The sequence below is a fragment of the Pieris brassicae genome, chromosome 3, assembly GCF_905147105.1.
Source record: "Pieris brassicae chromosome 3, ilPieBrab1.1, whole genome shotgun sequence".
NCBI classification, from domain to species: Eukaryota; Metazoa; Arthropoda; class Insecta; order Lepidoptera; family Pieridae; genus Pieris; species Pieris brassicae.
Window position 1 is genome coordinate 1,546,618 of NC_059667.1, and position 21,878 is coordinate 1,568,495.

At 35.8% G+C, this 21,878-nt stretch overlaps 1 protein-coding gene across 1 annotated transcript; it reads right to left on the reverse strand.

Annotated features, from left to right (window-relative positions):
• Nucleotides 1-4,451: 4,451 nt before the first annotated feature.
• On the reverse strand, nucleotides 4,452-6,570 carry LOC123707654 (mast cell protease 1A-like). Its single transcript, XM_045657911.1, has 3 exons — nucleotides 5,982-6,570; nucleotides 5,486-5,622; nucleotides 4,452-4,639 (listed from the first exon to the last, which is right to left on the reverse strand). Exons 1-3 carry the CDS (start codon nucleotides 6,444-6,446, stop codon nucleotides 4,486-4,488), a joined length of 756 nt encoding a protein of 251 aa, XP_045513867.1. The 5' UTR covers nucleotides 6,447-6,570; the 3' UTR covers nucleotides 4,452-4,485.
• Between the last annotated feature and the right edge of the window lie 15,308 nt (nucleotides 6,571-21,878).

Below are 21,878 nucleotides of genomic sequence, written 5' to 3' on the forward strand. Positions count from 1 at the left end.
CTTGAAGGAAACCAGCCCGACTTGAATGTAATCATTTATCATTAAGGCGCTGCCGGAGTCACCTCTGAAAGTTAAGTAAACATATTTAATACATTTGAATTATTATTATTATGTTTGTATAAAATAAATTAAAACATCAGTGGCGCTACAACCTTTTCAGTTCTGGGCGTCAGATTTCTGTATCTGTTTCATGATCATTTGTCAATCTGATAGGTGATCACCGCACCGTCAACTTTTTGGTTCTAAGGCAATCCGGTTTCCTGACGATGTTTTTCTTCACCTTTCAAGCGAATGTTAAATGCGCACATACAACGACAGTTCATTAGTGCACAGCCGAGGATCAAACCTATGTCCTACGGATGCGAAAGCCTTGGCCATTGTTGGCACTGCTCGTAAGTTGGTATATTTTGTTTCTGATCTGTTGAATTCTGTTTGTTACATTTAAAATATTATGTAATTTATAACCAGGTTAAATGTATGAGTTTGTGGAATCAGTTGCCAAATGAAGCATTTCGTACCAATTCGACTTAGGGTCGAGAAGAAAAGAGCTTATCAATTCTTTAAAGGCCGGCAACGCACCTCGAGTCCTCTGCATTGAGAGTCCATGGGCGAGCATCTATCTCTCTGTTCTATAAAAAATAAAACAGTCCTAGATCGCATGGTAGTATATTGGTGCCTGATTCACGATTGTCCCGATTTGAAGTTGTTTTTTTTTCAGGAGTTTCCGACATGATAACCTATAGTCTTCTCATGTCACCTTTGCTAAGATTCAGAAAGAAGTGCAAAGTTTTCGACAGCTACGGGATGTCAGCAATGAAATTATCTCTTAATTTGGATAGAATAGATAACAGTAAAGGCGACCATAACACAATCTTTACTCAGAAGCATAACTTTCTTCTGTTGTATCACCAGCACACAAGCTACCCGCTGGGATTCCAGGTAACACTCTCCTACATTCAGACAATGTCCACAACCTTTGATTTGACGAATGAAGCCAGTTACTTCTTACGCCATCTTCTTCCTTAAATGTTAAAGAGCAATATCATCATTCGGAAATTCGTTATATAAAGAAAAAATAACTAACTAACTAACAAAAGAAAACAGAACACAGGATACTGAATGTTTAAGAGCAATATAATCATTCTGCAATTCTTTTAAGAAAATGTAACTAACGAAAGAAAACAGTACACAGGATACTGTTTTAATGTGTTCTAATTTTCAATTAAGATGCTGTGAATGTATGATAATAAAACGTGTTTGAAACCATACTTTGTTTTATTATAGTCTGCGGAAAGAGAAACGACGTAGCAGCTATGATCTATATACAAATAATCTTTTCTTGAACTGTATGTGTTCACATAGTCACAAAAAAGGGATTTTAGCACTACAGCGGCATCGTGGTTCTCTCCGTTAGTCTTGTTTATATTATCCACTAGTTAAAGGTACCATATACTATTGGTGGATACAAAAACTTACATCAATGAGTCCCCAACCCGCAACTATGGCCAATTTCTTAATCGGAGGTGATTTAACAATTGCCACCCTTTTAGCGTTATCTCCCAACGTTAAAGGTTTCTGTAGCACTGCCAGTCCTATATCATTCGTTACGTGATCTTCATCATAACTTTCATGTATTTTATAAGTGGATACACGATATTTTATACCTTTTGATTTATGTGCATTGCCAACAAAAGCGTAAATATTACTAACGGTGCACGATTCAAAACAATGGGCTGCCGATAGCAGAATTTTCTGATTCAAAATAGATGAACCACATATATACGCACCATCAACATCTCGTATAGAGAGAAACACTGAATGTGCAAAGTATTCTATTTGAGCTTTATCGCCTCCTACAACAAATCCCTCAAACGCACAACTAAATTTAACAAAAGCGAGAAAAATCAGTTCAAAAATCATGTTCTCAATGTAATCACTGAAGAGAAATAATTGGTTTTGTATTCACTTTGTCATTTCCCGGTTATTTTACGAGTCATTGCGATTTAATTGCTACATTAGTTTTATGATTTACGTCATAATTGTTTAATTGTATTTAATAAGAGGTTTATTTCGATGACGTAATTACTAAATAGATGAAAACTTGCGTCGATCAAATTCTAAATCACAAATGTGAAAATTCTAAGTTTTATAGGACGTGATTAATCTTCTATGACCGATAAATTTTTAATTAGTTATTACTGAATGTACCACTGGATTCTGAGATAAGTGCAAAATATATCCATTATGGAGACCTAAAAGACCGCATAAGTGTATTGTACTGGTCATGTTATAATTATTATTTATTTATTGAAGTTTACCCACATCATACATAAAAGTAATAATATAAACTCTTTTTATATAAAATGTATGACAATTTAGGAAAACATAAAAGTTACAAAAGAATATATCCAGCTGCGGATAAGTACTGTTTAATCCCTTATAATATGAAAGAGAGGTGCTATGATATATATATCAACATATATATATGATAGATATGAACTCCTAGATTGAATTTAGACACATGATTTTGGATGATCATGATTTGTACTTGATAATTTAGCCATTTATATTAAGAGTATTCCTACTAATATGTGGTAACAATAATTCATTTAAAAAGGTACTGATGTTTGCAAAACAAAGTTATATACAATTTTTACTAATTTTTATTGAATAAATTCTTGTGACGATGTGATGTGGAAGAAGTTAAGATCCCTCTTTCACCTTACCCAGATCGAAGTCCTGATTTTAATGAAATTGATCTTGTCAGAGATTTTCTAAAGAGACGAGTAAGATCAGTGCAACCTGCTCCACAAACGTTAGGAGCTAAAAGGACCCATGCAGGAGAAAACATCGTGGAAAGCATGCCCAGAAGAAGAAAATCTGTGATTTTGGCAAGAGCAGATCACACTCGTTTTACATTTGTATCTTTATTTATTTTTAAATTCTTCTTCTATTTTTTTTTCGCCGTCTTCATAGGTTGTCAGAATTCATATCACGCTTATTAATTAGCACACAGTATACCGAATACGTCAGACAATTAAATATTATTTAATTAACGGAAGGCGACATTATAACGTAAAATTCCCCAGTTGCCCGTTTCGCAAAAGAGGTTAATTGTGAAACTTATACAAAAAAAATGTGAGCCGTCACGGGACGCCTGGCAGATGTGAAACATCGACATTATTTTGTAAAAGTAATATGCAGAAAAGAACATATTGTGATAGCAACTAAATATGTCATAATGATAAAATAAAATATTACGATTTTTTTTCCAGATATCGATTACTATTTATTGAATAAACATTTATTTTCATTAAATACAAAATTTACGAATTTATTTCAAATCGTGACTACTTAATTCGTTTAATCAGTGACTTCGGTAATAGTTATATTCGATGATGCCTCTGAGGACGGTATTACTGTGACAATTTGTCGATGGTAACTGAAGTATGTTACAAAAGTATTGGACATAACATTAGTAAATTTTAATTGGCTTCAATATATTAGTAAACTCAAGAATTTTAGCTAGTTATTTCAATATATTACTAAAATCGTAAATTATAAGTATCAATAATTAATGTTTCACAATAAATTTGTTTGTTAATTGTTACAATAATAATAATTAATGTAACAATATATACAGTCTATATGCAGTAGTGTGTGTACGGTGTGGCGACGCGCCACGCCAGAAGTCGGTTTTAGGGGCGGCTATAGATGTTTCACATCAAAATACTGAATGTTTACAGAAATAATCTCCAAGGATACGGTAACATATCTGGCCCAAAAGTGATTAAAACTCCTTCTTTACTTGCTAGTATGGGAATTTTTCCTTTCTCAGTTAATCTTCTAATCTCAAGGCAGTTATTCACGGTCTACCAGTTTCTATAACAATGTCGTTCCACTTGGCCAATGATCTTTGTACCCAAGCCACATCCATCAATTATTTATCAAACGTCAATGCTAGCGTCACGCCCACAGTCAGGTGCTTATACATTGAGAAGTTCAAAAATACATCTTTTATTGATGAATTCACTTTATAATAGAATTTGGACTTTCGTCGCATGAACGACATGATTTTGATTTGAAGAACGGGTTTGATTAGCTCAAAACTTAGCTGTATAAGTCTTTAAGTGCTAGTTTTGATTACATCCGCATTATCAAATTAGTGATATATTGTCAAAACATCTAAGATGTTAATGTGACAATATATCTTTGTTATAAATCATTAGAATTAAAATAAATTATATTTTAAAATTATCTACATGAATAGATTGATTTATTAAAACTCTCTGAACATCTCTTGTTTCCATAATTCGCGTAATTTTTATTTGTTTTATAAGTCAAAAATAAATTAACATTTTTTTAAACTGTTCTGTAGGAATACTGATACTCTTAAAAAGTGTTAATAAATAACTACAACTTCTCAACTTCAGTTAAAACATCACCTTATGTACGACAAATAATGCGACAATTAAAAAGCATTTATTAATTGCAATTCAACCTTTTGGCAGTTCTCAATATCCAATCATAATGGTAGGTTGTATTAGTATACACCACTAGGCTGTATCGCGGATTCTTGTAGGATACTATACCAATTTGAATATACCCTTGAATCACGAATGCACTTCCGGAATCACCCCTGAAATAATATTCATAGATATTACAGAACACTTACAGACCTTTACCTTACAGACTATTTTGGGCGTAAAAATTTAGTTTGATCTACACAAATGATTATCAAATCAATGTATACAAATTATTGTTAAAAGTATTTTAAAAGAAAGTATGGATTTTATGAACCCGGTATATGGACTATCTATTTAAGATATTTTTGATTTTAAAAGTGCCTTTTTAATAGACCTAATTTAAATAAATGATTTGACTTTTATATTATTAGTCTGGCCGTAAATACTGTTAAAAAAACTTTTTTCTTTCAACTTTTGACGTTTTTGAATTTGGAACAAGTATATTATTTTAAAAACTTCCTTCGATTTGGCGCCATTTCACATTTTTTCGTGTTTATTATCAAATTACAATATGGAATGTAGTGATGAAGAAAGTAGTATTGCAGCGATAGCCTTGAACAATGTGGCTGGACTTGCTGAACTATTTATATTCTGAACCTAATTGAATCTATTTCCAATTTTACAAAAACACTTCTGAATGGCCATTACATGATAATATTAACAATTAGAGTGTCACTCTCATCCCTGAGGCTCGACCATAGATTCATTTCCCGGATGTGCGAAAATGGACTTTCTTTTTATGTGCGTTTTTTTAACAATGGCGCGAACGCTGACGGAAAACATCGTGAGAATCGGCTTACCTTGGTTCCAAAAAGTTGACCATGTCAGGCACAGGAGGCTGATCATCTGCTTATCTATTAGATTGATACATGATCATGAACGCCTACACCTAAAATGGTTGTAGCGCCACAATTTTTTTTTCAGAGTGAGAATGATAGATTTACAACGAGTACTCTTACTGATCAGGAGCTCCCCTGCCTGTTATAGGTCCAGCACAATATGTACCAACTGGTAGACGTCCTAAGAGGCTGCATACATTATTTGGCTGAAACTTTTGAACTGTTGCCTTCAGGACAACAGATTCTTCTTGTTCTGACTGTAATCATCATATCATTGAGATTTTTACGTTTATTGAATTAACTGTTGTTTATTATAAACATAATAGAGTCATTGTATTTTTAATCTTCAATTTGAGTGTGTGCGTGTAGATTGTGTCGACAATATTGTTTATTATAGATATTATATGTAGCAAATATTGATCGATGGTACAGAAATTTTTCTACTATAAGCACAAATAAACAATGAAAATTTTTCATATAATGCCTATGTATGCCCAAACGTTTTCTCTAGTCCATGACTCACACGTTTGCTCTTGTAGCGACAGAAAGAGACAACCAGACCAGACAGAGAAACATCACAATTGTGTTTCTGTAGACAAATTCATCAAGATCTTACATTAATAACACCCCATCCAGCAATGTAGCCAGCTGACGGCTGCTTCGGATATTTCGACATCAAAGCCACTCGCTTCACAAATCTTCCGAGTTGCATGGCATTCCTCGCCATCACCATAGCTATATCAAATACCAGGGTGTCATCATTATAGTGCCTATGTTTAACAAACTTCCTCACTGATTGTGTTCTCATTCTATCTATAACTTCATGCCCATACTTTATAATAATATGGTCTCTTCGAACGGATTGGCACGATGAAAGACAATGCGCTGCTGTCAAGACCAGTTGATTCGTGACCAAAGAACCTCCACAAATGTAAGAATCCCCACAATAAATATCTAGAAACACTGAATGCGGATACTGTGCTATTTGGGCATATTCACCACCAACAACGAAGCCTTCCATGTCATTTTTGACAGCCTTAAACACAGATACAAAAGTCCACAAGTGAATGTAAATTGTCATTGTTTGGTTTCTCTTATCATTTTTGCTTTTTCATCGTTTATTCTAGACCAGCTGATGTTTTCTCGTTCGTATTAAGCTGTAATGAAATTGTTATGTGGTTGGCTGCGAACTAATTAGATTTTACGATACTTTTATCTTTATTGCTACTTTAAAAGGCTTTATTGAAGTACAAGTATATTCGGAATTTTAATTCTTTATGGTTATTTAATTTACAACAGCACAAAGTGAAAATTATTACAAGTATATGTCTATTTGTTTTGATAATTTTTTAAACAAGTAAGATTTTCCTGCTCTATCAGGAATTGAATAAAACACGAGGAACATAAACTCTTAACAACTAGATACTACTTAATGTATTTGACGTTTTGAAAAATAATCGGATAATTAAATAATAATTATTATTAATTAATTAAATAAAAATTAATCACAAAACTCGAAGATGGCTGGACTGATTCAACTAATTTGTTTTATTTATTCCTTGAAGGAAGGTTTTTATGAAGAAAAAACAGATAATTAAAAAAAAACTCAATTTAATTTAGTACTAAGATTTCTTTCCTGTCTAAGTGAACATTCTCTATGCATAGTAAAATGTATGTAATATATTGGTATATTGCTACTTAAGAAGATACCGGCAAACTTCTTGAGCATTAAACAAGGTAGTGGGGGAAAGTTTGCGCATCGTACACAGCGCATCACGGTCACCTCTCTCACCCGCTGCCGCACACCACCTACCGCCGTGTGATACAAAAAAATCGCTTCTGCGCAGGCAAGGACATTTGTTCAAGATATTTGCCGGTATATCAATACAAATATATGCTTTCGTCAAATACCTACAATCTAATAAAAGTGATGTTAGATACCATCTCACCAATGTTGTCTATAATCCAAATAACAATAGTTTTCTAGCTGTCTCTAAGTAGGACTGGTTAATGCACTTTAAGTAAAAGATTACTATAAAATCTCGATTGAAATCTGTAATCATTTAGACTTGGAAATCACTACATTTTTAAAATTCGAATACGAGTAACAAGTCCATCAACATTTTTTTCTTAATTGCCATTAATTGGTGTACAGAAACAATAATTATTTAGGTAGCAATAAACGATATCTAAACGTGATTAAAGAAACTAAATATTTACAGTTTATTTTATTGTTATATGTTTATTAATATGCTTTACAAATTACGTTTTTTATATACTTTAGTATATAAATATACCACAAATTGACAAGTATTTATGTATATCAACGATTTAGCCTAGAAATAGAATTGGAAAAAATTCTTTAAGACTAAACGATACTCTAAATATACAGATTTTTACTTTTCAGACTTTTCTATATATATTGACAAGAATAAAGGAATTATTTATGCGTCCAGAAATAAAAATGGAAATTCTCTAAACGACATCTAAACATACTTACACACAAACAGTAACTATATGTACAGATCATAGAAAATTTCGCATATTATCGAGTTCTATTCGAGTGCCCATAGTAGCGTTACGATAGCTGTGCACCGAGAAAAAGTATACAGCAATTGACGAAACCGTTATATAGAGAAGAGTGGAATAACTGTTTTGTTCCGTTTCCGAGCTCAGTAGAAATGTTTTAATAAGTATATACTTGGGTACTATGGCGTTGGAGCTTGATTGTATATAACATTTTAATTAGAATCTATTCACGACTAGATTAGATTTTTTTGCTTTGTAATTGTGTAACACTGATTTGTATTTTTTACACTTTTCCTTTTGTTTTTGCTTTTCCCTTACTGGGATTGTCTCGAAGAGATCGCTTGTTAGCGTTGCGGGCGCCCGTTTTCTTCTTAATGTATGTTGTATCAAAGTAGTGCAACAAAGTGTTGACATATAAATATATTATAAGCAACATTCAAAGTTGTATCCCATTCGTAAAAAATAAATTAGTCCATACATTAAGATACTCTATCCAATTTGTTTTAATTACGGCGTAAATAAAATTTGACAGAAAAATAGGAGAGATCGATAGTTCAGTTAAAACAGTTTAATTGTAATGAAACGTAGAAACAAATTGTTTTCTAAATAAATAAGTAAAAATTCAAAAATTCAGTAATAAACTTGGTACAACTAACAAAAGAAAAGAAAAGAAGAAAGAAAAATCTTTATTAAACACGATAATATACAGGATATTTAGATAAACTAAAGTCCACTGGCCTCCACACTAAGATTCCTTGTGTTGTAAGCGAGTCTTTTCCTTTTGACATGTAAACAGTATTTTACTTAATGACTTCTACATAACACATTTATATCTAAACTAATTTTGCACAATAATGACAAAAGCACTATTGTAAATGACAACTCAAGTTACTAGTTATATTATTTATATATTTGAATTGAATGAACCAAACCGTCCATTGAGGACCGAAGGTGAATAAATCTAGTTGGTCGCGACAGGCGCCGCGATGTCTCGAGCAACCATGTAAATGTCAAATGGGCCACATTCACGTGCTAACTTGAGAATTGTTGATAAACGCGTGTGATAGCGGAATGGTCAAGCAGGTGTATTGCAAGAAATTGTGTGTCAAAGTAGTTTTTGAATTTCGAACAGGCTTTCCGGAAGTTGTTAAAATTCTAATTTATAATATTAATATTTATACTTCTATTTCAGATACTTTGTATTTAAATACTTATATATTTTAATGATGTTATTCACTCTTAGATATCTGTGTGTTCTTTTATGGCCAAGGCCTCCTCCAAATCCCGCCATTTCTGTCTGCACTGTGTCACTCTCTGCCATGTATCTGCTGTTTTTTTTAATTAGGTCTATCTATCTATATAATATATTCTAAATTGTCTTCCTCTTTTACGTTCATAGAACCTTGTGCACCAGTTTAATACTTTGTTTTTCAACTTTACTGTTCTTGCCATGTGCCCCGCCCATTTCCACTTAAGTTTATTTTTTCAATATGACATCTGATACCGATTCAAATTTAGAATCTTTTTAATCTACGATATGGTTGCAATTATACTTTTACCTAAATTTGTTCATCGTTATTAATAATGTTATGAAATAATCTTATATTTACGCACACAAATTAACCCCTTTAAAATCCATTAATAATAAATAACAACAAAAAATATATAGCCTTGTCAAAATGAACCATACTCAGTTCGCTCAGTGTTGTCCACAAACATTGTGCTCAGATTTTCAGTGATACCATTATATACATATGGACAGTGACTAAGTAATTAAAAAGGCATATACTAATGTAGGTTAATTTAAATATATATAATATTATAAAAGTATAACAGCCATTAAACACAGGGTAGGTATATAACATTAAGGGCAGTGTAGGCCTAGTGGCTTCATCGTGCAATTCTCATCCCTGATGTCGTAGGTTCGATCCCGGCTGTGCAACGGAGTAAGAAAAACATCGTAAGGAAACCGGCTTTCCTTACGATTATTAGATTGACAAAAGATCATAAAACAGATACAGATTTCTGAGGCCTAGACCTAAAATGTTTATTTACTTTAATTACAGACAACAAACAACAACTTGTGATCGCTTCCACCTATGGCCTAATTTTTTCTCTCAAACATCACACATATTATGTGTTGATTGATGAAGGAAGGATTGATGTTTGACAAGAAAGACAATCATATACTTATAAAATATGCTATAGAAAGGATATACATGCGTGAAAATAATATGTTGTGAAAATTATATGAGAACTCAAGAAGACGCAGCGCTAACCCTATCCATGTGACTTCCTCATCTAATATAAAATCTCATCACAAAAGTCACGAGAGAACTTCTTTTGTCATTAAGGTTATATCATAAATTTATTGACATAAATATATAGTGCACTTTCCAAGGAATCAACTAGTTTCAGACATATATTTATCGATATCTACAATCGAATCATTAATCGAAAGATTCTCCGATCGAATTTAAATCGTTAGAATTTCCGTTGATTCATTCTCTTTGTTGAAACTTAATCCTGCAAAGGTCGTACAGTAAATTAAAGAGATAAGGGATTCCACGGGCTTCGGTGGTCTTATAAATAGGGGCCTCATTACGTTGCACTAACGAGAGGCTGGCACGTGCTTAAACGGATTTTGGAATCGGTTCACATATGTAAAGTTTGCTGAAGTTTGGACGGGAGTATGTCTCAATATTATATAATATTGTTTTGCCCTTTACACATTATTACAGTACCTACTAATAACGATATTTATTTAGTCATTGAGACAAACAAAACAGATACATCTCTATACAATAAAAGTGAAATAAACATAAAATTAACCCATCGAATAAATCCACAAAAAGTTTCACTGATAAAAATAAGATACAAAACAAAACAATACAATACAGGGTCGATATATGTAGCAGAATCTAAAGTAGAACTCATCCTGTGAAGAGGCTCACGGAACCCTATGTTGGTTCTGGAAGTGGGACGGTTAAAGGTTCGAGATCTGGCAGGAACATTAACTGTTATGAGTTCGAGAAGATTTGAACAAGTTAGTATAAACGCATATTTTTCTCACAGTGACATTATCACATCAGATAACGCCTAGTACTCAAAGAAAGTAAATTATAAGTATTTATTAAAGTTCTCCACATACATAACGTATATATATATGCTATGTTTCCTAAAATATACGACAATTATGTTAAACATAAATGTAACCAAAAATATTTAAAAAAAAAACAATTGTGCGTAGAGTCGCGCGGAAGAAGTGAATCTTCTTAATGTGAAAATTAATGACGAAAATAATCTTCTTTGGCCCTGTGTCTTTCTATTTCCCGTCCCCAGAAGCGTTGAACTTTTAGTCAGTGTCGTGTCAGTTCAATAAAAATTACTAGCAGGTCAGCGGATTAGGTTACACTTAACTATTTTTTTAATTGATCACCCTACTACGGAATCTGTCAAGCTCTGGATAAGGGTTTAGATATTACTAGAGGTTTGTGCTGTCGATAACACCATTTAGAATTAATAATAATAAAATAAAAGTTTTACTGTCGAATTGTAAAATAAACTTTTTTCCATATAATTTTGGTCTTGGCCATCCACACGACCTATTGCCAGACATACTCACGCAGTTTCGCTACAAACACTGTTTTTTTTATGTAATAGCAGGCAAACGGGCAAGAAGCTCACCCGATGTGAAGCGATACCGCCGCAAATGGACACTCACATTGCCAGAAGGCTCGAAAGTGCGTCGCCGGCCTTTCAAGAATTGGTACGCTCTTTTCTTGAAGGACCCTAAGTCGAATTGGTTCGGAAATACTTCAGTGGGCAGCTGGTTCCACATAGTGGTGGTGCGCGGCAAAAACTGCCTTAGAAAACGCTCAGTTGTGGAACGACGGACGTCGAGGTGATGCGGATGGTATTTTGTATTTTGCCTTGACGTCCGATAATGAAACTCAGCTGCGGGTATTAGACCGAACAACTCTTCTGAACACTGTTACACGAGAAAATAGAGTTTTTCAAATTAATGAAAGAAGTTAATTTCGACACATCCTGGGCTCTTTATAACGAAAATTAGTTATGAAATAATAATTAGAACGCAGAATTCTGTTTATGTATTCATTAACATGTCACTTACGCAATCTTTACTTCAACTTACTTTACTTTACTTCAATCGTTTAGTCCGTTTTTGTGTGTCAACGATTTGGTAATAACGATAATAAATCCACCAGGAGTAGTTTTAACGCGTCGAACAACCCAGTGCGTGACCAACTGTGCCACGGAGGCGGCAAGAAATTAACAAGCAGAATACAGCACCTCATAACGAGATCGTCACGCTTTGCCGAGCGAGACGACTCTGACTCTACCTGCATCGGGAGACAGCTATTTCTAACAGAAATATTTATATATTATATACTGAGTAAAATACTCATTACTTTCTAATTGAATCGAAAGATAGACTAGATTTGCTTTGGCTATGGAGATTATTATTTAAACTTACAGTTAATTGGGAAGTTACAGTATGTTTTTATAACGAAACCTTGGAACAATATTCTAGGTTAAAACCTAAAGTCCTCGACTAAATTTTTATCTAGTAATACTGCAATTCAAATGGAGATTGTAGGTCCTGTAGCCCGTTATACAGATAGCAAATGGTCAAACGGTAAGCGAATGGACTGGACCAAAAGGAACATAGAAAATTAGGGCAGATCAAAAGATCGATGGCCTGACGAGATTACAAGGATAGCTGGCAAAAATAGAACGATGACGGCAAAACATAAAATAGGTTGGAAAAAGTTAGAAGATGCCTTCTCACGGACAGGTGTCGCTTTGATTAATAAAATTGTATACATATATTTTTTGCATATTATATGTAAATAAGACAAGATATTTTTATGTAAAATAAAACAAACGAATAAAGGATATTTATAATATGTGCAATAAATAGTCTAAATATTTAATAAAAGCCTAACTTAATTTTAACATTAACTTAAATAACGGACTTAGTACCAAATTTTTGCAATAATTTTTACCACATAAATATCCTTATTTGAGGCGGTTTCCAAAAATATTAACAATCACAGTCAAAATTAAACCCTTAAGAACCCCTTACAAAGTTTCATAAGAAAATAATTTATAACCCAGAACGTCAAATACACGGTAAACACGGTAACTTTTTTTGCCAACTTAACCTATGATTAATTTTTTAGCCTAATTGTCAATACTTCTCCCTATCCCGGCTCCAGGTAATATGGATCTTCCCTTGGCCTAAACACCATATAATTCTCATAAATAGTTGAAATGAACGTTATCACTTGTTTATAAATAACGAGTCTTTGAAAGACATAATCAGTCAATCTTAAAGCGTTGTTCTGCAGACGTTTTATAATTTCACCGGCGTATAGTAGACCGCGTTCTCGTATGTTAACAAATCGTTGGTTTCTTAACAATATGTTATTGAATGAATGTAGGTAATAATTTTATTATAAAATGAAAATTTGATAGTTCGAACGCATTGATTTGTGAGGACACAAATTCTATTCGAAGGAAATTCGTTCTTCCGTTCATTATATGGAGCTCTTTTAACAATCCGAGTTTTACGCGTTGTCGAGTAGAATATCTGGCGAAGTAAACGGTATTTTACCCAAAGGGTTAGGCTGAGGCCATGATATATCTTTTGCTTAATTTTCATGACTCATCATGAAACATCATGCATGCTCGTCGGTCAAGGCCAAACGACCTAAGCATTCCCTTTCGTATCCACAAGGATATTCACAAGATTACGTCCTCTTTTAACCCACACTGTTCAAAGATAAGCATTAAAAGCCATGAATCTGGATCTTGAATCTGAAATCTGAAAATTTTAGCCCATTATTCTGGTAGGAAAGTAACCTAAAACCCCAGAATGGGAGGTGTTCGAGATATGTTCGAACTGGAGACTTTCACGTCACATATTTACGTATTTAAAAAGTAGTTTTTCTAATAAGTTTGCTTTTTACAGTTTCATTTTTCGCTTTTTTATTCAGTTTTTGCCACGCACTTTGTAGAACTAGCTGCCCACTGAAGTATTTCTAAACCACATCGACGCAGGTGAGCTTTCTGCCCGTTTGTCCCCTGTTCTACAAAAAAAATAGTAAGCTTAACCATATTTGTACTCTGACCGTAACCAGGCTATAAATCGCGATGTTATCATTGCTCAGCTCCACCATTCGACCTCAAAGCACTCGACTTACAAGCTTCAAAGATCCTCTAATAAACCTAATGAAGCTTTGTTTATGATAAACTAATCCTTAAAAAGCACTATCTCTGTAATTTTTATATGATTTGTTTATTGTTATAATATGTAATTAATTCTTTAATATACAATAATAAATTTCGGATTTCTTAAACGGAATTCTTGGGGTGGGAAGTTGGGGTTGGTGTTGGTGGGAATCGCTGATGGAGTGAGGTCAGCATTGCCTAGAAAAAGCCAAAAAAAAAACCTTCTGCTGTGTTACGTAGTGGAACACTAGTATAAGCAGAACCCCGACCAGTCCGAGTCATCCACGTCCTAGTCGTCCACCCTGGGACCTACTGCAGCCACGCTCATGCGTGCCCACTACCTAGAGCTGCAGATGAGCTGAGGATGCAGGGCAAAAGGCGAATATTCTGCGCCTTAAAACAGAATCCACTCACTAGGGAGGTAACCCGTATAAAACCGAGCATGTCTGGATGCTCTAAAGTGGCAGCCCCACTATCAGACTAGGGCACAGTGGGTTAATCTCCTGCTTGCCTGAAAAACCAACGATTCAAGAAACCGAAACAGTGAGAAACCGAACCGATCTTTTACCGACGACCTTTGGCATTAAATCACGGACACGAATTGCTTTTTGGAATATAAAAACGCTAAGTAACGACACTCGACTAGCACAAGCAGAAGCTGAAATGATAAGATATAATCTACAAATACTTGGTTTAAGTGAAGTGCGTAGAAATGGTTTCGGCGAACTGAGAACGTCCAAAGGCCTAACTCTTCTATACTCCGGGAAGGAAAATGAGGATGACGACCTTGAATATGGCGTCGCTTTCCTCCTCTCTAACTCCGCAAAGAAAAGTCTTTTGGACTGGAAACCGATCTCAGACCGAATCATTTGGGCCCGCTTCAACTCAAGAGCACGGAAGATCTCCATTGTGCAGTGTTACGCTCCCACCAACACGTCTGCGGAGGACATCAAGGATGACTTTTACAACGCTCTAAATGCCACACTTAAAGGTATTAAGAAACAAGATATTGTGATCGTCATGGGAGACCTTAACGCAAAAGTGGGAAGCGAAAACAGTAACTGTGAGCGCAACATGGGCAAACATGGACTCGGAGTACGGAACGAGAATGGTGAACGGTTTATAGAGTTTTGCCAACACCATGACCTGACCATCGGTGGGACACTTTTTATTCATAGAGATGTACATAAGTTCACATGGAACTCCCCTGATGGCTCCACGAAAAACCAAATTGACCACCTTGCGATCAGTTCGAAGTGGCGCTCGTCACTCCTCGATGTCCGAAACCGAAGAGGCGCTGATATTGACAGCGCCTCTTCGGTTTTGCAGTTGCGCGACTAGCTGGTGCCCCTGGTAGAGCTGGAAGAAGGTTTGACGTCACTAAACTGCGAGATCCTGAAATTTTGAACAGGTTCAGGCTTGACCTTCGTAACCGCTTCACCGGACTTCACGCCGACGATGACTCAATAGACGGAGAGTGGAAACGCATCAAAGTGGCCTACACAGAGACCAGCTCTTCTGTCTTAGGTCATACTAAGCACTCGCGCGTGGATTGGATGTCACAAGCTACTTGGCAGCTGATAAACGACCGTAGGGAACTCCACCTAAAACTGCTCGGAACCAACGACGAACTACTACAAGCCGACCTCAGACAGCAGTATCGGGAGATTCGTAAGAAGATCTATCGCAGCTCGCGAAAGGACAGAAGGTTGTGGGTTGACGGTATTGCTGACCACGCTCGAATTGCCGCTAACACCGGCAACATGGGAGAACTGTATAAAGCGACTAAAATCTTGGCAGGAAAGATAAGTCAGCATAAAAAGCCTCTAAAATCAAAAGACGGTCAACTTATCGTAACAGCAGAAGGGCAACTACGACGCTGGCATGAACACTTCGAGGAAACCTTTCGTCCCACAGCTACGCGTGGAGGCATGCAAGACACATTTCCACCACCCAGGCCACTAGACATCGATATCGAACCACCTACACGTGATGAAGTGGAGAGAGCGGTCATCGGTCTTAAGACTGGTAAAGCACCAGGGCTTGATTTAATAGCCGCAGAAATGTTAAAAGCGGACTTGGCTACTACCGTCGACACGCTGACACCTTTGATTGGGAAAATCTGGGCCAGCGGGAAGCTTCCGGAGGACTGGAATAGGGGCCTTCTTATTACTGTGCCCAAAAAAGGTGATCTAAGCCAATGCAGCAATTGGAGAGGTATCACCTTGCTCTCGGCCCCTTCCAAGGTTTTCTGCAGAATTATCTTGGACAGGTTGTCTGCAGCCGTTGAGCCTCTCCTTCGCATAGAACAAGCTGGCTTCCGGCCTAACCGCTCGTGTACCGACCAAATTAACACTCTTCGTATCATTCTCGAACAGGCATCAGAATGGCAGAGAGAGATTTATCTTACCTTTGTTGACTTCGAAAAAGCTTCAACGTATCGAAACGTTGAGATGGAGCAGCATATGATCGCGACTCTCTAACATTAGTGTCCCGCCAAAGATAATTAATCTAGTTAAGGCCAGCTATAGGAACTATTCTTGTAGAGTGATTCACGATGGTCTCGTCTCAGACGATATTCAAGTACACGCAGGCGTCCGGCAAGGCTGCTTACTCTCGCCACTACTTTTCCTGGTTGTTCTCGACGGGATTATGGATCGCATACATCAGAACCAGCGTCGCGGAATAGAATGGGGATTAACCAACATCTTAGAAGATTTGGATTACGCCGATGACCTCTGTCTGCTGAGTCACACGCACCGCGACATGCAATCTAAGTTGGACGACCTGGAACGCGAGGCGGGATTTGCGGGACTCAAAATCAACACCCGGAAAACGAAAGAAATGCGTGTTGGAGTTGAGAATCGCACCCCAATGCGGGTGGGTGCAGAGGACATAGAAAGCGTTCAACAATTTTTTTACCTCGGAAGCGTCATGTCTGAAACTGGAGGTACAGAAGAGGACATCACTTCGCGCATTGCCAAGGCCAGAGCAACCTTTGCACAACTTCAGCCTATATGGCAGTCACGGATGTTGACGCGTTGAATCAAGGTTAAAATATTCGGATCCAACGTCAAATCTGTGCTGCTCTATGGGTGTGAAACGTGGAAGGTCACCAAACACATCTCGCACCGACTCCAAGTCTTCGTTAACCGCTGTCTTCGCCGTATTCTGAACATCTACTGGCCTGAAAAGATCTCTAACGAGCAACTTTGGGAGCGCTGTCGAGAAACCCCGATCAGCCAGCAGATCAAGCGACGCAAATGGAATTGGATAGGCCATACACTCCGAAGGGATCTCAATCATATTCCCAAGCAGGCGCTTGATTGGAATCCGCAAGGAAAGCGGAAGCGTGGCCGTCCCAAACAAACCTGGCGCCGAACAGTTGCGGACGAGGCAAAGAGAGCCGGAAAGACTTGGAGCGAGGTGAAACACGAGGCTCAAGACCGAACGCGATGGAGACTCACTGTAGACGCCCTCTGCCCCACCTAGGGGTTATAGGACATTAACGTAACGTAAACGGAATGCAGACTTTTTTGGTTGTACGACTAAAACACACACACACACACATCTTCATCGTGCACAGTCATCTTGAATATGGCAGTATTCTATGGAATGCACTATAAGCTGTTCTTTCGCAACGCATTGATATCATTCAAAGATCTTTTATTCGACACCTAGCTTTTATAAGCAGAGGATTTTCACATAGGCACCTGTACTATCGGCGACATAAAAAAAATTAATATAATATCACTGTATAATCGGAGAACTTTAGCTGGTGTTACATTCTTATATAAACTGCTAAATAATCATATACAGAGCAGTGACCAGTTATATGATAATAAAATTGTCGTCTCTTACGACAATAAATACCTTCCAAATTACTCCTACGAAAACCAACATAGGAGTCCAAGCACCTCTCTTTCGAATTCTTCGCGATTTTAACGGCTTATCCGGAGCTGGATATATTGAGTAGTGAGTGCTCGGTTTTCGGTCGAGAAAGTATTGTTAGGTGCCTGTCTCGGACCTAATTCACTGTTTTGCTGATGATTTTTTTAATGTATATGTTTTAATTGTATTTTAATTTTAAATTAATTTTTTGATACACTTATGTTTACTTCAATTGTCATACATTTTAGATGAAAGATTATATAAAATATGCAGTAGATTAAATACAATGTGTGATGTTGTAAGCTTTAATAAATAAACAAATGGCAGTGACGTCCCTAAAGCTTGGTTTAGGGTAGAAAAGCCCGATGAACACGATGACATGATCTTCTCTCAGACACTTCATCTATTTGGGTTTGGGTTTAATACCGGATTCCTTAGGTTGTTTTCCTTTACCGAATGAACAAGTACTGAATGTATAAAAATTTTACCCTCCCATTAATTGTTGATGCCCTAAAAATATTTGTATCCTAATTAACTTAATAACCCTAAGAATATATATAAGATTTTTATATTTTCATTAAGAACCATAAACCTGTTTATCTGTTAACTTTAAGAATTGGCTGATGTGGTCTCAAGTCAAGGTGGTTGACCGCGCGCGCAAGCGGAACGCGAGGGCGTTACGCTCCGCCGCCCGCTAGGATAATGACATTGCTTCAATCATATCTCACTTGTCTCTTAGCATCTAGCAGGTTTAGAGCAAATGCTACAATATCTCTATCTATTTTACGTAATAGATAACGCAACAAATATAGATAAACAACAGTATGAACATTTAAGTGAGAGCGAACTATAGACGAACACTAGATACAATATCATATCATCAGCGAATTTTCCTATTTAATTAAAAAAGTATTACAAATTTGCTTGAAACCTGCTTGAGGATCGACGCCCACAGAGCTTCACATATTAATACATACATACATAGTAATAAAAATCTGAGTTTTGTAATAAAAATAGACCAATATGACGGTATCGCGTTAAAATACAGATTCAACTATTTAGACTGCTGTAATTTAGTTTAAAAAGAAATAAATTTTGTCATCACAGATCAGTCTCCTCCGAATAGAGGATGACGTTTAATATATACTTACGAAGCTGGGTTATGTTTTATTTACTATTTGTTTACGATTTACTAACATTTCGAACCCTCAGTGACACTTAAAAACATATATTTCATAATCCGAAAAAATTATTGGAAATCGCGCTAAAAGTTTTGATGGGTTTTTTGTATAAAATGCTTGCTAAGTCATGATTTAGAACCTGTACAAATTTGTTCTTTGGTAACATCACTCACACATCGGAAGCTTTAAAATTAATTACAATTTTTAATAAATTCTAAAAATTACGTTGTAAAATACTTAATTCTGGATCGTATAGTTCAAAAATAGACAAAAACTACGTATACGTAACTACGTACGTGGCAATATATTACCTCAAAATTAACAACATTTTGTACAATATATCAAATCAAAACGGATTGTTCTTTAGTATTCTGAACAGTTTTTTAGTCATAGAGGGGGGTACAAACCCGAATTTTTCAACGGTTGAATTGTCAACTTCTTTGAATAATTTTCACTTCACTAATCAGTAGCTTGTAGTAAGAGCGGGAGATACGCGCGCGGCAGGGGTTTAAGATAGGAGCAAATATATCTATTTTTTATCCTTTTTCTTTCACCCTCTGCGGAAAATGCTAGACAACCATTTTATGCCTTAGTATTTAGAAAATACTCAAAATGTTAAGTCCTTGTTAAGAAGCGACGTTCTTTCATCATCCTGATTCGATATCGACATTTTTTTATACAGACATATGCAGAGGCTGTTCCAGCGCAGAGTAATCAGTCACCCACGTAGTATTGGAATGGGAGGCTGTGACAAGGTACATAAATCTTCGGAGCAGTGAGTTCGCTTCGTGACGCCTGCGAAGTACCCAGACTTCCCAGTGCTTATGGAAGGAGTTAGGCTGGCTGGAACGTCCTGGACGTTATGCACAAAGGACCTAGTGAGAGTCTAAGTGAGGAAACTGCTTCTACCAACCTTTAACCTTTTTAACAGACAATTCTCATACCAACTAAAGCCTTCAGATATATTTCTATAACACAGGTGTGTTGTGTTAGAAATTGATGAAATGTATATATTGCCGCCATACAAAAAGACTATTCTCTGTGTAGGTATAATTTCAAAATAATCTTTCCACCAAACCAGTAGCGGACGCATCAGACCGTATACCCTGCGGTCGCGCTCTGCTAGCGATGACGTTATGACATTTTCATTGGCCTTACAAATACAATGAATATTGTGAAATATTTCTCTAAACAACATTAGTTTTGTGTTTGTAAAACATTTCACCATACTGTTATGAGCGACGCAAAACGAGGCAAATACTTATAAATAAATAAAAAAACAAATCAGCTATAACCTTTTAGGCCTAGGCCTCCTTTCTGTATCTGTTTCATGATCATGCGTCTTATAGGCAAGTAGGAGAATAGCCTCCTGTGACACGCCGTCACTCGCCTTGGGTCTAAGGCGAGACGGTTTCCTCACGATGTTTTCCTTCACAGTTTGGCCGAATGCAAATGGGAACATAGAAAGAAATTCCATTGGTGTACAGCAGGGAACAAAGAGAAACCAAAGCTACGAGATGAGCCGCTTTCTGAAGCCACTAGGCCAACACCACTCTTAAAGACTATTATAACCGTTCGAAACAAGACAAGATTCGAAGAGGAATATATAGTTTCCACATTCTGTATTAAATGAATTTTTTTGCGTTCAGTTCAGGCTTTAACTTTGCTTCAAATGCGGGCGTGAACTAGTAATGATCTAAAAATAACATCGTGTGAATTATCTCAATGACTCACACGTATAAAGCACAAAAGACATATGATATTTCCTGAATCACCTTGATAAAATCCTAGATCAGAATTCTTATTTTAGAACTTATGCAATATAAACATGTACAGTAATGAGTCCCGGAGGATAATAATGATTTATTTATTTCGTATTCCTACAGGTAATACTAATTATATACAAGAAAAAACAATTAAACTAAACAAAGACAAACATAATGTATACAAAAACGTTCAAATTTTTACGAAAGGAAAATCTCAACAAAAATGATTAAATAGATATGTAATAACCTAATTCGGCTGTGGTCTGTGATGGTTTGAAAGGGTTCTGTGGGCTCATGATCAATATCGGGTCCGTTTGCCAAAAAAAAACCAAAAATTGTCTGTGAATCACCCGCGATATACTTGTAATTTAACGCAATTTTTGACTAAAATAAAGTTTTCCTGCTATAAATTACTTTATGCTGTCATTTTATTATTGAAGATAATTAACAGGTTGGGCTAATTGTAGCAGTTAATTTACATCATAGACAATGTTCCTTATACTTAATACAATAAGGAAGTGACAATTGACAAACTTCTGTAGGGTTGACATCAATATTATTGGCACATAATTTTTTTTTAATGAGAAACTTATACGAACTTTTTACTTAAAGTACTTGTATCCATACTCCTTTATGAAAAAAGGATAAGAAATATACATATTGATTTTTAAACTTTGTTTTTTTTTAATAATTTTTAAAAAAATTATACTAAATCCACCAATTGTGTAACAATTGTCAATACATATAAGGGCTATTTTAATGTTGGATGGCAGTTTTCTATTTTAATATTTTATTTGATAAATAATTAAAAAAGGTATTTGTTTGCGAATAAGAAAAGAAAATACCTACGATTCAATACTCTTGCAATCAACTCCATAGACTTTTAGT

Bases quoted from the DNA above. Each gene is read 5' to 3' on its own strand.
- LOC123707654 (XM_045657911.1), bottom strand. From the start codon at position 6,446: ATGACAATTTACATTCACTTGTGGACTTTTGTATCTGTGTTTAAGGCT. The intron at 5,623-5,981 runs GTAAGATCTTGA...TGATGATTACAG, and splicing joins CTGGATGGGGTGTTATTAAT to TCAGAACAAGAAGAATCTGT. The intron at 4,640-5,485 runs GTAAGAGTACTC...ATATTATTTCAG, and splicing joins GGCAGGGGAGCTCCTGATCA to GGGTGATTCCGGAAGTGCAT.